Genomic DNA, 17,160 nt, shown 5'->3' with positions numbered 1-17,160 from the left:
CAATTACATAAAACTTTACACAGAAAAGCTTGCACAGAAAAGCAAGTTGTCAAGTTTGTGTTAACATACTTATTTTCTATGTGTTGTGTTTGGCAAGAGTATTTTAACATTTAAAGATTGGCCCCATTTACTTGCATTGTTGATTTCGTACTGTTGTTTGCTTTGTTTTGTTTTTTAAAGAAGAGGAGTGCTGTTGATCGAATTTAACTTGCGTTGAACACAGAATATTCATTATAAGCTCTTGAAGCAAAATAAACATTAAAAAATATAAATAAAAACCGCTGTAGAAAATTCAAATAAACTGAACTTTTAGGTGTACGACTATTAGCATTTCCTCATGAGACTCAGATAACAAGCAACTATTGATCATCTGTTGTGCTTTTTGTGTGTGTGTGTGAGAGAGAGACTCACATCCAAGTCATTTTTTTCCTCGACTTTACACGTGAACCCTGGAATGGACTGAAAGGTGTGATTTGTGAAGAACCAGACGGCAGATGACGTCAGAGACGTGGTATAAAAGCAGAGGAGACACAGACGCACTCAAAACCTCAGATTTGCTGCCCCCACCAGACACCGGCACTGAACATGCTGTGGACTCTCTTGTTCAGCTGCAGCTTTTATCTGCACAGCGCTCTGGTTTCTGCTCAAGGAATATCCAGAGGTGAGTTGACCTGCATGATTGCATTCACTTTGGGTAAAAAAAGTTATTGAAAGAGTAACACACACATATACAGGGCTTACACCCTTTCTGAGCTATTTCTTCTGAGGTGAGCATAAAATGTATATATATTTTTTCATATCTTTTATATATTCAGGAATCTGAAAAAGTCTATCTAATGTACACTGCAAGATTATTTCAGAGAGTATATTCATAAGCATATGTTAGAGTTATACATAAAATGTCCTGATTGTTTCCTCATAAATAAACATACATTTTAACAAAGCTTCTAGAAGGGTTTACGCTAAGAATCTTGATACTGTTTGTCAAATAAGAGCTAGGTTTTAGAACAATATATATATATATATATATATATATATATATATATATATATATATATATATATATATATATATATATATATATATATATATATATACAGCTGAATAGAACATTTACATTCAAAGAAGTTGCAAGAGAAAGATCAATATTTTAAGTGGCACACCAGTCAAAATGATTAACTGATAAGTTGAGCTTATGGAATCTTGAAATACATATGGAAAACATTGATGCTGCTAATGGAAAGAGCATACTTCCCTTATGTTTGTCTGTACTGCCCTCTGGGGATGGGAACCTCTGACAGAAGCCCTTCCTTTTAAGTTTATATCTTAGATTTTTATTTACTTATTTATATCACATGTTTTTAAATTTACCACAATCCTCAATGGAGAAAAACTAATCCTTACTAGGACCCTAACCCACCTCTAGAGCTGAGAAAGAAATGGTATCAGGTTGATTTGATCATTCAAGTTGCTGCTATCCTGTGGCTCATAAAATCAAGCCTCACCATGCACGACTGCAACAGTTTATCTGCTGTCATAACAACATGTTCACCCATAAGATTAATCAAAATGACGTATGATATTTGGATTACATGTTATGGTCATGCTTAAACACAAAAAGCAAATTGACCATTAGCTCTAGCCAAGACAGCAAACTTGGACTGGGCTTTGCTATTCACAAAAACACACAGCATAAACACTCAAAATGTGTGTTTTCAGAGGGAGACACAGATGTAGTTCTTGGCAAATTACTGTAATACAGTTCCTGACTGTTTTAATGTCAGACGCTGAAACATCATCCACAGGGCCTGCAGGAAAAGTAATTATATTTTGAATGGGGCCTTACAAGCATTAATCATGAAACAGCCCCGTTGTTCTCATGTTGATATGCTTTTCAAAGGGATAGCTAACACAAATTAATATTAACTTTTATACACCCTCATGTCATTCTAAATGTTGTGTCATTAAAAGAAAGACATTTAGCATATTCTTAAAAGAGCTCAAAAATTGCAATAATATTTAATCATAAGAGTGTTTAATGCTAAGACATTAGATAACATTGTGTGAACAGAATTAAACTTAATACACAATGTTTGGTGAAATTCTGGGTTTGGAACATAAAGGTGAGTAAATTATTCATTTTCATTTTTCATTTCATACTTTTTTATAAATCAGCATGTTGCTAAATCATCTTTTTATTACATTGTTTACTACAGATGGAGAGATTATCAAACAGATTAAAGGCACAAACCAGGAACTTGCTGAAATCAAGGAACTACTGAAGCAACAGGTAATTTAGAAATCAAACCAAATGGGCTCTTCAATTATTTCCAAAAGTATGTCATTGCAAATACTCCGGGTAAAGGACTTTGTATGAAACCTCTGGCCTCATATCACAATCTTAATTTAAATATATCACAACAGCATGCAGTGAGAAGGTCAAAGACCATATGTAAATGTTGATGTGTTAACCATATTTGGAAGGAAATTCCCTTGTTGAAATGTATACCACTTGTATCCCTTGTATACACCAAAACTGTTGAACACACTCACACACACACACACAGAGAGAGAGAGAGAAGGAGAGCGTGCGCGTGCGCGCGAGAGAGAGAGAGAGAGAGAGAGAGAGAGAGAGAGAGAGAGAGAGAGAGAGAGAGAGAGAGAGAGAGAGAGAGAGAGAGAGAGAGATCAACAGTAATCAGTTACTACTTACTTATTGTTCTAATTAGCAATGTATTCCTAAAGATTATGCACAGATAATCATGTGCTAATGTATATGACTCTTAAAGAATCAAACCATTTATTAATGATAATCTCATCAGCAACTAATAAATATTATATATGAATAATATATTAATTGCTATTAATTAAATGTGTAATCATGTATTAATTCCTTAATAACAGATGGTATTAAGTAACTTATATTGTAAATTGAACTATTTACCACAATGGGTCGAAGCTGTGGATTTTCACTTCCAGTTGTCTGCTTTCAGACGCATTTCCACCACAGTAAATTGACCCAGGAAATAGGGACTTTAAGGAAGTACTCTGTGTGTTTTAAGCATATACTGACATATGAACTATTTGTTTTATAGATTCAGGAAATAGTTTTCCTGAAGAACACGGTTATGGAGTGTGAAGCCTGTGGTGAGGAATTCTAAGCTTATCCATTGCATCATATTCATTATTGAGATTTAAACTGCTAAATATTGGATATTCTTTCTCTTTTCTCATCGTAGGCATGAGAGCAGTAGATCCACAGCCTTTATGCGATCCCAATCCTTGCCACCCTGGTGTGGAATGTTTTAATACTCCCAGTGGCATCAAGTGTGGCCCATGCCCAGAGGGCATGAAAGGAAATGGAACTCACTGTATTGACGTTGATGAGGTGAGTGAGCTGCCTGAGCTGAATTAGGGTGAATTCCATTCAGAAGTGAGCATGTTAAACTCACTTTATAAAGGGGGCTCTTGAAGTGGGGGCTCTAGAGGTAGCAAGGAAATTGTGTCTTTTAAAATAGCAGGGAGTATTTAGGGAGTATGTGGACTGAGAACTCCTCTGCAATCCCCCTTTACCATCAACGAGAGTGAGGAGAAAACCAGTGTGCCAGCCACCAGCCAAGTTACTGAAATTCCCGAGTCCGTTTCAGTGACTGAAATCTCATAGTCCATTCCAGTGAGTGAAATTCCAGAGTCTGTTCCAGTGAGGGAAATTTCAGAGCTCAACCAGAGAGCTTGTGTCCCTTGTCAAGGCCACAAAGGCTGATCCTCCCTGGCTCCCTGCAGTGCCGGAACCTTCCTGGCTGTGTTCTACTCCACTTTTAGACACACGCTTGCAAACATCCCTAAGCACGTCCTCTCAGGGATATCCCGGCCGCCCTTTTTAAGTGCGTTCCACTTTGTAAAGTGGACAATGGAAGTTTATATGGATAGACCCTTTTTGGTCAAAATCGAGGGAGAGAGTCTACTTCATATGTACACTTTAGTCAGCTCTATATACCACAATGCAACATGATTGTGACGTCACAGCATATCACATTTAATTTACCCCACCACATACAACTCTATGATATATTAATTATTTTTAAAAACATTTGAAACAACCCAAACAGAAATTTGTATATATATAGAAATATATATATATAATGCTGATTAAACAATTTTGTAAGGGGAAATATATAATAAATCAACTCCATAGGGGATTCCAAGTGAGAAAGGACTTAGGATGTTCTATTTCAGCCTATTACAAAGTTACCGCCAGAAGTGGGCATTCACGCAACATAAGCAATGGTGTTGATCCAAGTGAACGAGATGGAGGGAAGAAAAGGGTATAATTGACCAGACTTCATGTGGGGAGAATAATTTTTTGAAGGTAGTTGTGTAGCACAGTTCCTCAGCAGCGATGTTAGAATGTCAGTCTTCAACAATCTTAACCCAGAGTTTGGTCTGTGGGGCAGAACTTTATACCAGAGACTCAATACATAAGATTGAATACACAAGATTTGTTTGGGACATCTTGCCTACACCTGTCAGTTTCTGTGGAGCCACACCTTTACAGACATAGCTTCAACTGAGTGGATCTTGAGGCACAGTAACAATGTAAATTAATCTGACTAAAGTTAACTGAAATTCACATAATCTTTCAACTCAAAATAAAATAAATACTGACTAAAATAAAATACAATGTGCAAAAAATCTTAATTTTAGCAAGCCAAGCCAAAGGCGACAGTGGCAAAATCTTTGTGTGTATATGTACACACATAAATTATTTTATTTATTGAACTCTCCTCAAACTCAAACTCTCCTGCCATTTAGCTTTAAAAAAATGAATCACAAGGATAATAACATTTATAAAATTACTTCCTCAAAGAGACCATTGCATGCACTCTTTGTTAACCGTCTTGTGCAAGGGTCCTTTGTGAAGATTTTCAGTTCTGCCAGAAAGACTCAGGAGAATAAATACTGTGACAATTATCCATTTATTAACAACCCAGCAAGCAATAAAGTACTTTGGCATAGGCCCCGTCCGTAGCTCACAATCAGAGGGTATGGACTCTGCATATCCTGCCTGAAGACGAAGGCAGAGGCACAGCTAACTTTCAAATGCCACCACAAATGGCATCCTCTTCCTGAAGTGCCCTTCAAGGGTGCTAAAATTTCACTAAGAGTTTGCACTTTCTGTTAAGGATTTGTAGTGCACTGTGGAATAATGTCTCTAAGTATTTTTAAAGATTTTTTTTTTTTTAATTTGTACTTCACTAAGTTTCAGGAAGATTTGCGTTCTCTATTTCTTTGTTGTGTACAGTGTGCTGTAATGCCATGTCACATGGGGGTGAGATGCATTAACACATCACCTGGTTTTCGATGTGGGCCCTGTCCAGCTGGATACATGGGCCCTCAGGTGCAGGGGGTTGGACTGTCCTATGCATCTTCCAATAAACAGGTATTATTTTTAAATGAGATTCTTTCAATTATTCAAATACCGGCAATCAAAGATAAAATGTTAATGTGTGTTCTTATATGCAGGTCTGCACAGACGTTAATGAGTGTGACAACTCAAATGGAGGCTGTGTGGAGAACTCCAACTGCATTAACACACCAGTGAGTGATGCATTATGGTCTGTTGGTTACAGTCTAAAGCGGGGTTCCACATCTGGTGGTTTGCAGCCTGAAAATTGGTTCTGTTCGGATACACTATAAAAAGAGACTTCCGCCAGTAGTTACCATTAAGTCAGGGTGTCTACCTGATCTGACACTAAAAACTACTTTTATCACAATACTTTCATCAATTAATGTGGTGAGGCAAGGAACCATTAAGGAATAGTTTGGCTTGAATCAGTTAATTTACATGTACCCACACAAAGTACAATTTTAGGTTAAGAAACTGTTTTTACTGAAGGGTCACAGACGTGACATGCACAAAACACAGGTAAATGAATTGTCCCTTGTTTTAGTTAAATTATGGACAAATCACTACAATCATGGACACATTATAAGTAATCTATGAGTTGTATACAGCGTTTTACAGTGGATACTATTGAAAACACAGTCCCTCACAGTCTCACTATTATTACATGAATATGTAACGATGCAAACGTTTTAAAAAAAACACTGGTTCAAGTGACAAAAGATATTGACATATTTTATAGACAATTTATGCTATATTTTATGTACATACATAATGTGGGGCAAAAAAAGTATTTAGTCAGCCACCAATTGTGCAAGTTCTCCAACTTAAAAAGATTAGAGAGGCCTGTAATTTTCATCATAGGTACACTTCAACTATGAGAGACAGAATGAGAAAAATCCTGCAAATCACATTGTCTGATGTTTAAAGAGTTTATTTGCAAATTATGGTGGAAAATAAGTATTTGGTTGCTGGGCAACATGGTCTTTTTAACTACCTCTAAAGATTTTCTATGGGGTTGAGATCTGGAGACTGGCTAGGCCACTCCAAAACCTTGAAATGCTTCTTATGAAGCCACTCCTTCATTGCCCGGGCAGTGTGTTTGGGATCACCGTCATGCTGAAAGACCCAGCCACATTTCATCTTCAATCCCCTTGCTGATGGGAGGAGGTTTGTACTCAAAATCTCATGATACATGACCCCATTAATTCTTTCTTTTACACGGAAAGTCCTGGTCCCGTTGCAGAAAAACAGCACCAAAGCATGATGTTTCCACTCCCATGCTTCACAGTAGGTATGGTGTTATTTGGATTTAACTCAGCAATTTTTCTCGAGTTGAGTTTTTACCAAAAATTCCTATTTTTGTTTTATCTGACCAAATGCTCTATAGGAAACTTCAGACGGGCCCGGACATGTAATGGCCTAAGCAGGGTCCCTGGCAGTGTAGTGTGTGAATGATGGTGATGATATTGTGTGGAGCCCCAGATCGAGGGAGATTATCAGTGGTCTTGTATGTCTTCCATTTTCGAATAATCGATCCCACAGTTGATTTCTTCACACCAAGCTGCTTACCTATTGCAGATTCAGTCTTCTCAGCCTGGTGCAGGTGTACAATTTTGTTTCTGGTGTCCTTTGACAGATCTTAGCCATAGTGGAGTCTGACTGTTTGAGATTGCGGAAAGGTGTCTTTTATACTGGTAAAGAGTTCAAACAGGTGCCATCAATACAGATAACGAGTGGAGGACAGATGAGCCTCTTAAAGAAGAAGTTATACTGTAGGTCTTTGAGAGCAAGAAGTCTTGCTTTTTTGTAGGTGAACAAATACTTATTTTCCACCATAAATTACAAATACATTCTTTAAAAATCAAACAATGTGATTTTCTGGATTTTTGTTCTCTCATTCTTTCTCTCATAGTTGAAGTGTACCTATGATGAAAATTACAGGCCTCTCTCATCTTTTTAAGTGGGAGAGCTTGCACAATTGTTGGCTGACTAAATACTTTTTTGCCCCACTGTAAATGGAAACATGTTGTAAACCATGAATTGGGTCCCAGCTATTGTGTTGGGTCACCACAATACAACATAAAAACTAATCAAACCTGTTGATAACGACTGGCCTAAAAAGTTTGAGAAATGGATTCATATAAATCAGTGGAATCATCATTTTCTGTTTATGGCAGGGCTCTTTTCGTTGTGGCCGCTGTAAGACTGGTTTTGTTGGGGATCAGGTGAAAGGCTGCAAACCTGAGCGGTCTTGTGGTAATGGTCAGCCTAATCCTTGCCATGCCAGCGCAGAATGCATTGTTCACCGCGATGGACAGATTGAATGTGCAGTAAGTCGATGATCATATTTCACACATGCAACACATGCAAACCCCAATATAGATGTGACTGGTCTAATCTGTTTTAGTGTGGAGTTGGTTGGGCTGGGAATGGATACTTATGTGGGACAGACACTGATATTGATGGCTTTCCTGATGAAAAACTCGAATGTGTGGAAAGAAACTGTGCAAAGGTAAAAAACAACAACAACAGCATAAAAACAAGAACAAAATGTATTGCATTAAGCATAAAGTAAAAACAAAGTAAAAAGTGAAGAACTTGTTAAAAAAACAAAACAATAAAATGGTTTTCTAGGACAATTGCCTCACTGTTCCAAACTCTGGCCAAGAAGATGCAGACAAAGATAACATCGGTGATGCATGTGATGATGATGCAGATGGAGATGGTATCCTAAACATAGAGGTCAGAGTTCACTACTTCATCTTGTTTAAATGCAGTGTTATAATAGCACCAGATATATGTCAGGTATATCTTTTATATAGGTCAGGTTTTTTCTATTAAACCTGGTGTTCTGCCATGCTGTCTGTCGCCTGCATGGAGAGCTGCCTTGGAAGCATCCTACTTTAAATGGAACTTCATCCATGTCACTGAACTAGAACATAGCAGCAGTTTGGTACCTCATACAAAATGCTGCATGTAAATGGAGAGGCGACTTGACTTACTATTGATTCCAACAGAGTTTGATGTTAGTATGTTGTTAGAGAGCTACCTTCTAAGGAAGTACCATAATTCAAATGGATCTTCATCCAAGTCACTGAACTGGAACATTCTACATAGCAGCAGTTTGGTACATCATACAAAATGGCGCGTGCAAATGTAGAGGAGACTTGCCTTACTATTGATTCCAACAGATTTTGATGTTAGCATGTTGTTAAGCTAATATTACATTAAAAGTATTACATTAAAATGCATATCACAGAAAAAGCTTATTGAGGGGAATTTCTGGATTGCCTTCTTCATAAAGATATGTGTTATGCTTTTTTAGAATCTAGAATTTTAAAGCTATCTTAGAAGATTGCTGCTTAGCTTGCTTAGCTTTTAAAACGTACTTTATGTTGAGATAATGACCAATATTAATCTAGATAGGCAGCTCACTAAGATTTGGGGAGGTGTAATCTCCAACAACCACTTGTCATAACCTTTTTTTACTGCTTACTTTAATGATAGGACAACTGTGTGCTCGTCCCCAATATCAATCAGAAGAATATTGATCAGGATGATTATGGAGATGCTTGTGATAATTGCCGTCTGATGAAAAACAATGACCAGAAAGACACAGATGGTGATGGTCAGGGTGATGAATGTGATGATGACATTGATGGGGATGGTAAGACTTTAGATATTGAATTCCTTGGGTTAAAAGTTGCATTGGTCCAACTAAGAAGATTTGCTTTCCAGGAATAAAAAATGCTAAGGATAACTGCAAAAAGGTACCAAACCGTGACCAGAAAGATCGAGATGGTGATAATGTTGGTGATGCTTGTGACAGCTGTCCCTACGTACGCAACCCTGATCAGGTCTGATTAACACCCCACATTAATTAATTTCTCACTTAAAATTTCTCTCTTCACCCAGAACGGTTTGACGTCAGATTTTTTTTAATAGTAAAGTAAAAATAAATACAATGTAAAAAAGAGTCCTGCAGAGTGATAGAGGTGGAATCAAACTCTGAATCTGAGGCCTAGGTAACTCACAATTCTCCTCCTTTCTGCTACAGACGGATGTGGATAATGATTTGATTGGTGATCCTTGTGACACCAATAAAGACAGGTATTACAAAACTCCAAATGTTGATTCCCATTGGTAACACCCATAATCAGAATGTTCAATCCGATGCGTTGGTCTCTATCCTCAGTGATGGTGATGGGCATCAGGACTCTCGAGACAACTGTCCTGCAGTTATCAACAGCTCCCAGCTAGACACAGACAAGGATGGCATTGGTGATGAATGTGATGATGATGATGACAATGATGGCATTCCCGATCTCCTTCCACCTGGTCCAGACAACTGTCGTCTGATTCCAAACCCACTACAAGAGGACTTTGATGGTCAGTTTTCAAGGCAATCTCACTTTACATCAAACTCTTAATTATTCGGAGTAAAATAATATTCTGTCCAAAAGACCAGCCTATGTTATGTTTTGGATGATGGTCCCCAATATGGTATGCTGATATAACCACCATCATTCTGAACTAGTTTAATTTAAAAGACTTTATCAACCATCTTGACCAACACCAAACCAACACTCACCAGTAACTGGCTAAGACTAGCATGGAAAGTTCTTCTTTTTTCTTTATCTTTTCAGCAGCTTTCTTGGGAATATTTTTTCAGCTGTTTTCTGATGTTGTTGGCTTGTCATTTATGTCAGATCACAATCCTCTACATCATTTTCTTGACTTGATTTGCAGGTGATGGTATTGGCAACGTTTGTGAGAATGACTTTGACAATGACACATTTAGTGACAACATTGACGTTTGTCCTGAGAATGCTGAGGTCACTCTTACCGACTTCAGAACCTATCAAACTGTAGTTCTGGATCCAGAGGGTGATGCGCAGATCGATCCAAACTGGGTGGTGCTTAATCAGGTCTGTCTGCCTCTTTCGGCCTCATAGATGGTGGCAGTCAAAGTTCTCACAGTGTAAATGTACTAAGGAATGCTAATCCTTTTTAACAGGGAAGAGAGATTGTTCAGACCATGAACAGTGACCCTGGACTGGCTGTAGGTAAGTGACTAAGACAAGGAAAAACAGCATAGTAGATGTGCTGTCAAGTTGATTCCAAGCTTATCCCCTCCGGTTTCTCCAACAGGCTACACAGCATTTAATGGTGTGGACTTCGAAGGGACCTTTCATGTGAATACTGAGACAGATGATGACTATGCAGGCTTTATCTTTGGCTATCAGGACAGCTCAAGCTTCTATGTGGTAATGTGGAAGCAAATTGAGCAGATTTACTGGCAAGCCAATCCTTTCCGAGCTGTAGCTGAGCCTGGTATCCAACTAAAGGTGTGATGTGGTTTCTTTAAGTGCAGAATGACAACTTTCATTGCTCGGCTCAAATATAGTGTCAGTTTTTTTATTCTGTTGGTAGGCAGTGAAATCAGACACGGGACCTGGAGAAAACTTGCGGAATTCCCTCTGGCACACAGGGGACTCAACTAACCAGGTGAAACTCTTGTGGAAAGATTCCAGAAATGTTGGCTGGAAAGACAAGACTTCTTACCGCTGGTTCCTGCAGCACAGACCCCAAGAAGGCTATATTAGGTATAATCTGATTGTACAATGTTTCATCTGCAAATCCTCCTGTTTTTTTATTTGCAATATTGTCTCATGCATGGTTAGGTAAATACTCTGCATATCTTGCATGCAGGGTTCGGTTCTACGAAGGTCAGAAGATGGTAGCAGACACAGGAATTATTATTGACACAACCATGAGAGGAGGAAGACTGGGAGTTTTCTGCTTCTCTCAGGAGAACATCATCTGGGCCAATCTGCGCTACAGATGCAACGGTCAGTTTTTTTAATAAAATATATTTTTACATACATTAGAAAATATGTAAACAAGTATACTCTCACTCAAAAGACTTACTGTCAGGCCTAAAAATAATCTGAATTTCCAAAATTCCCAAAGTTTAATACATCTTCACCCACTTTGAAAAGTGGTGGTTGATTGCCCTTTTAAAAATATGTAAAATAAGTTTCTGATGTTCCCAATGTGAAGCCATTGTATGTGAAGTTTTAGCTCAAAATACCTCACAGACAATTTTTATAGCATGTTAAAATGGTCACTTTTTTATAGCATGTTAAAATTGTCACTTTTGATCATACCGTTTTTTTGGGTCCCTTTAAATGCAACTGAGCTGCTGCTCATTGTGTGGAGCTTCAAGAACTCCAGTTAGCAGCTCTGATAACCTCATGCAGACAGGCAATCGAACTGTTCAGCCATTTATGTTTAAACCAGAGTTGGACAATGATGGAGAGACTCAATAAGAAGTGACAACATGTAGAAGGGAACAAGATGTTCCTGGATGGTTAGTTGATGAATTTATGTAGTTGATGTGGAGTTCAAGTCATTGATTAGCATATTCTGTCATGATAATCTCACCACCTTTGTTGCGTGTTCTCAGGGGCAGGGTTTCAGTCAACTTCAGGGTTAGTGATGTCACTATGCTGGGAGAAAGCTTGTGTCGTCCCTACCAGTTGTTTATTGTAGTCCTTAATCTCCATTTGCTTTGAACTTTGAGCGTCATAACTTTGCAGATATTTTTTTTAAGCTCAAACAGCAACATTACACACTAACTACAGTTTAAAAAGTGAAATTATAATCAACCACCCCTTAAAGCTACTGTTATTACCCCAAAACCTTTTCAATTTGTCTAGGCATACTAAGAAAATGTAACATTCACAAAACCTTATAACCAAATTAGGATATAACCTAATAGTGCAACTTAGACAGTGGTAAATAGCCTAGTGAAGAGAACACCACACATTCAAAGAGATAGAAAGGACATTTATATGTTTTAACCCAAACCAATATAACAAAAATAATACAATTTGAAGGTGTGTAAAATATATTTACACTTATTAATTATTAATTTAAAAAATCCCCAACTGAAATAATGAAGAGAGCACGAATGTTGCCAAATCAAATAACTAAATAAAACTAAATTATTATACCTAAAGGATTTAAATCTAAACCTATAATAATCAAAATTAAAAAAAATCAAAGCAACATATTTAGCATGCTACCCGCACACCCTAACTTAGCTATACCCACTGACCATCAAAACAAAACTTACAGCGGGTGGTAACACTCTTAAACTAGTGACCTAAAACATCTAAAATTTACTATGTGCGGCGCATTATGTCACGTGACAAATAACCAGAACATGGACACACACCACACTCAAATCAAATAAACAATACTAAATACACAGGGACAAAAATAAGACATCATAGCAAGTGTTTGCTACAGTTAGTTTGAAAAAGTAATCTGATTACTTATTTAAAAAGTAACTTAGTTACTTTACAGATTACTTAATTTTAAATGAAGGTGTTTTAGATCATAGCCCAGTAAGTACTGCATAAGTAAAATGAATTTACAGCGTAACTTTCTGTAATTATAGTAATTATAATTATAGTAAATATATGTACCCATAAAATAAGTATGTGTAGGTATAAGCGAACAATAATGTATATAAGTAATATTTGGGGATTAAAGGGGTAACTACCAGGAAAATTAACAAATGATTTATACTGGAAGCACTTTTTAATTAAGGGGTATTTATCCACGTAGTTACAGGGTAAGTATGAATCTGCAGGCTGTAAATTAAAGGGGTGTTTGTTCCCCTCTTGTTTCATGTAGTTAAAGGGTAAATCTACAGGCTGGCAATTAAAGTGATTTTTGTTCCCTTCTTGTTTCATGTAGTTATAGGGGAAGTGTGAATCTGCGGCCTATATATTGAAGTGATGTTTATTACCCTCTTAACACAATCTGAAATCACCTGGAAACATTTATTTGAAAAACAACTTTCAAAACAGATTTATGACACTGCTTATTAATTTATTATTAAAAAAAAAAAAAAAAAAAAAAAAAACCTTTTCATTTCAAATAATGATGTCCGACACTCGCGGCAGATTAGATTTGCTGCCGCTAGGGTGCATCTAGATTTCTAGGCTAGGTAGTTCCCCCTTTAGTCCCCAAAAATTACATATTGTTCCCTTACATGTACTTACTTTATAGTTACACTATAATTACTGAACGTTATGCTGTAAATCATTGTACTTTCTGGGCTGTAATCTAAAGTGTTACCCAAATTAATAATACTTTGAGCTACAACAAAAACCTCAAAGAAACATTTGCACAAACACCCCACCCCATCTCAGCCCTCTTGAAAATGGATTTGACATCGCCTTTTATACTTCCAGTGGGCGTCAACACTGAGACAGCAGACGAATCTTGTTGAGTGGCAAAGAGAAAACACAAACAATGAATATAGACCACATCACTGATTGTAACAACTACCAATTGGAGTATAGTACTCCCAGCTGTTTGACATATTTTTAAAGTTATCATGAAATAAATAAAAAAATATTTATAGACATTCCAGGTTAATACTCCAAGTATTTTTAGCATGATTCATTGAACCATGTTATTCCAAATTTATGACAAAAAGTAATTTTTAATTTAACAATAATTCCTCTTTTGGTGACCACTTTTCATGACCCAGTTCCCAATGGAATTTTGATAAATATCCTTTCACCTGGAAGACATTTTACGGAATCCAGCAGATTTTCCTTTGAGAAAAAGTGCAGAATCATTTCCCCCTATATTATGAAGGCTATGTTTTCACAAATCACAATCTCTAAGGAGATAATTAATAAATCAACTCTATTGTATTTCCTTTTTTTCCCACAGATACAATCCCAGAGGACTTTGAGGCGTTCAGAACCCAGCAAATCCAGCTTTTTTAAACCCAAACTCAACATCAGTTGAGTTATTTTTTACAAGGTCAATGTGTGCAAGTTGTATATTTCTGTTGTGTGTGTGTGTGTGTAATATTTTATACTAATTTGTTTTAACCTTCATGAACAACAGTAGACAAGTCTTCCTCAAAACCCCAAATGACAGAAAGATACATTGATGACACTGCATTAGCACTAAGTTCACAAACACCAGATTTTAAATATATATATGTATTTTAAAAACACGTACAGAAATACAGGTTACAAAATATAAATGATATAACAAGAAGGCTCTGATATATGCAGCTGAGACATCATGCACATCCATATTGAGCTTCTTTTTTTTTTCTGAGAAAGGAAAATGACCAGCAAAACGACAAAGACGAAATCAGTTCCTTCTACAATCAGTTACCACAAATAGGAGACAAAGATGACCACACCAGCACAGCGACTATAGAACTGGGCATCTGGATAGATCCAACCCAATGAAAGCTCTAGACAACCACAAATGATATGTCCTAATATACCTTTAATTCCAATAAAGAGCGAGCACTGTTTATGCTCACAAAATGAAAGATCACAAAGATTTGATGCGCATTCTTTAATCTAACACTCTCATGAGCGGTTTGTCTTTTAATACTTATTAACCTGTCTTAAGTGAGATGACAGTTGATGAAATAAAAATATATAATCTTTACAGAAAGAAATCAATGTAGATGGCACTTAGTTAATGCTAATGCTATGAGTTAAGGGGAAGGGTTTTTATACTGGTCAGCGCTATCCTATGGGTCACTATTATTACGTTTATCAAGAAGTACATCCCATCTAGTCAACTACGTCCTTATTAGTCTTAATGGTACGGACATGGTAATCATGGTAACTAACTGCTTAGCAGTTCTATTAAGGCTTAAAGGGGAATTTACGCTAAAGGGGGTTTGCTCTCACATAAATAATCAGGAGACAAATGAACAAGTCCAACATACACTTAAGTGCTGTTAGCTAAAACTGCTCCAATAAAATGCCCCAAACAAGCAGTTTGGCTGCATGCTGCATGTTCATCAACAACAGATTATTTGGCCAATAAACACATGCAGTCTGCCCACATTTCCTAATGTTTAACATGATAAAGAAACAGACTGAGCCCTTTTTAGGTTTGCATTGGAAAGTCACATACGCTTCCAGAATTGTTTTCCCTCTGAATTATCAGTGCAGTACAGAGAACAGTTCACAAAGAACACCTTCACAATAAACCAGGTGGGGAAATGCAAGTACAGGGTTGAACAGTCGGCATTCTCAGAAGGTAAAACAGTCCAAGTTTCATGAGCAAAGCCACGGCTGAAGCCCCGAGGAGCAACAGCCAGAAGATTTTGAAGAAATGCACATCCACCAGAGGGAAAGCTGCCATATCTTCCAGATTTCAAATGGAAACTCAAGATGCAAGGGCTGAGCGAATCGACAGGGAAGGGGGATGATCCACATGCTACAACTGTGATGAACGGAAAAATGCTACTGTGACCCCTCACCAAAAAACAAAACAAACAAAAACATCCAACATAACAGATTAGGAAAAAAAAAGTGCTTTGGTCAAGCATTGCCAAGCAGGTCATTTGGTGTAATGCAATCATAACACAGAGCCCCATAAATACATTCTGTTTCTAAACATGATCATAGACGTGGTTATCAGTGTTAAACCAGCAAAATGACACCACTAGCATTTACTAATACATGCACTGTGTCCACGGGTGGGGTGGGGGTGGGGGGTCTATATTATTTTATGTGCAGTGATTTTTTTTTTTGTAATCAGCCAAGCTAATGAAGACCTCGTTCTCTAAAGGTATTTTCTGGTTTTTACATGCAGTCGTCATATTTCTGTGATAAGCTTTATGTACACTATTTTCAGGGGGGAAAAGTCTCTGAGACAAACACGTTCATGGTAAACACGTGAAAACAATATTCTGAATGGCACAGTTTGAAGAATAAAAAAACTTAAGTGAGTATTGCAGTTTTTGTTATGTCTAATAAACTACAGAATATCCACCATCTGAGCCAATCCTTACTTCTCAGCCCTTAGTACACAATTCATATTCAAACAAAAATATTCCAGATTGTTAGTTGATTAATGCTTTTAGTTTGCATAGGAATCACAAATGGGATTTGTACCATTTAAGAGTTTTTTTCCTTGAAGGTTCCAAATGTCCAAAAAGGGCTAAACTCAGTAACATTAATTTAATGTTTTTGATTGACAAATTAGATACAGTGGGGTCCAAAAACCTGCAAATGGATAATTTCTCTAAAAAAAACAAAATACAAATTCTGGTAACACTTTACAATAAGGTTTCATTTTAAGCATTTATTAATTTTAGCTCATGTTGATTTCAACATTTACTAATACATTATTAAAATACTTTATCTGTTAATATTTAATTCCTTGGCTGACATGAACTAACAATGAACAGTTTTATTTTTATTAACTAGCTTTAAAAAAAGATGAATAAATACTGCAATAAATGTATTACTCATTGTTAGTTCATGTTTTATCAAACATTAACTAAAGATACCATATCATAAAACCATATAAAATTGTTGTCAAATTTCTGTGTTTCAGTTACAATTTACAATAAGGTCCCATTGGTTAATGCATAATCCATCATTAACTAACAATGAACAATCCAGTTATAGTATTTATTAATCTTTTTAAATAATAGGTAATAACAAATACAACTGGTCATTATTAGTTTATGTTAGTTACTTTTTCTTTTCTTTTTAAATCCTACAACTTTCCAGATTTTAATGAAAAAAAGTGTTCTTTTTTAGACCCCACTGCATATAGAGATCATAACTGTATCACTGTAAATGAGTGATTCCTTAATTCCTTCTTAAAGCACAGAGGTCTTTAACCTTGCTCCTGGGGACCCACTAGACAAAGTTTATTTCCAACCTTTATTT

The 17,160-nt window shown here is 36.7% G+C and overlaps 1 protein-coding gene across 1 annotated transcript; it reads left to right on the top strand.

Moving 5' to 3' along the window:
• Window positions 1-558: 558 nt before the first annotated feature.
• On the top strand, window positions 559-17,148 carry comp (cartilage oligomeric matrix protein). Its single transcript, XM_067431637.1, has 19 exons — window positions 559-661; window positions 2,217-2,290; window positions 3,096-3,147; window positions 3,240-3,388; window positions 5,303-5,440; window positions 5,524-5,598; window positions 7,585-7,737; window positions 7,815-7,919; window positions 8,042-8,149; window positions 8,915-9,074; window positions 9,146-9,264; window positions 9,465-9,517; window positions 9,603-9,796; window positions 10,157-10,335; window positions 10,425-10,473; window positions 10,559-10,755; window positions 10,841-11,013; window positions 11,120-11,259; window positions 14,168-17,148. The coding sequence occupies exons 1-19, from the start codon at window positions 586-588 to the stop codon at window positions 14,221-14,223; spliced, it is 2,250 nt and encodes a 749-aa protein (XP_067287738.1). The 5' UTR covers window positions 559-585; the 3' UTR covers window positions 14,224-17,148.
• Window positions 17,149-17,160: the final 12 nt, after the last annotated feature.

The sequence above is a fragment of the Pseudorasbora parva genome, chromosome 22, assembly GCF_024679245.1.
Source record: "Pseudorasbora parva isolate DD20220531a chromosome 22, ASM2467924v1, whole genome shotgun sequence".
NCBI lineage: Eukaryota > Metazoa > Chordata > Actinopteri > Cypriniformes > Gobionidae > Pseudorasbora > Pseudorasbora parva.
The sequence above is the reverse complement of the archived record's forward strand: the minus strand, read 5'-3'. Positions and strand labels throughout refer to the sequence as shown.

Excerpts from the sequence above, each read along its gene's own strand:
- comp (XM_067431637.1), top strand. The coding sequence starts at position 586 with ATGCTGTGGACTCTCTTGTTCAGCTGCAGCTTTTATCTGCACAGCGCT. Across the intron at positions 9,797-10,156 it reads ACTACAAGAGGACTTTGATG|GTGATGGTATTGGCAACGTT; the intron begins GTCAGTTTTCAA and ends CTTGATTTGCAG. Across the intron at positions 10,336-10,424 it reads ACTGGGTGGTGCTTAATCAG|GGAAGAGAGATTGTTCAGAC; the intron begins GTCTGTCTGCCT and ends CCTTTTTAACAG.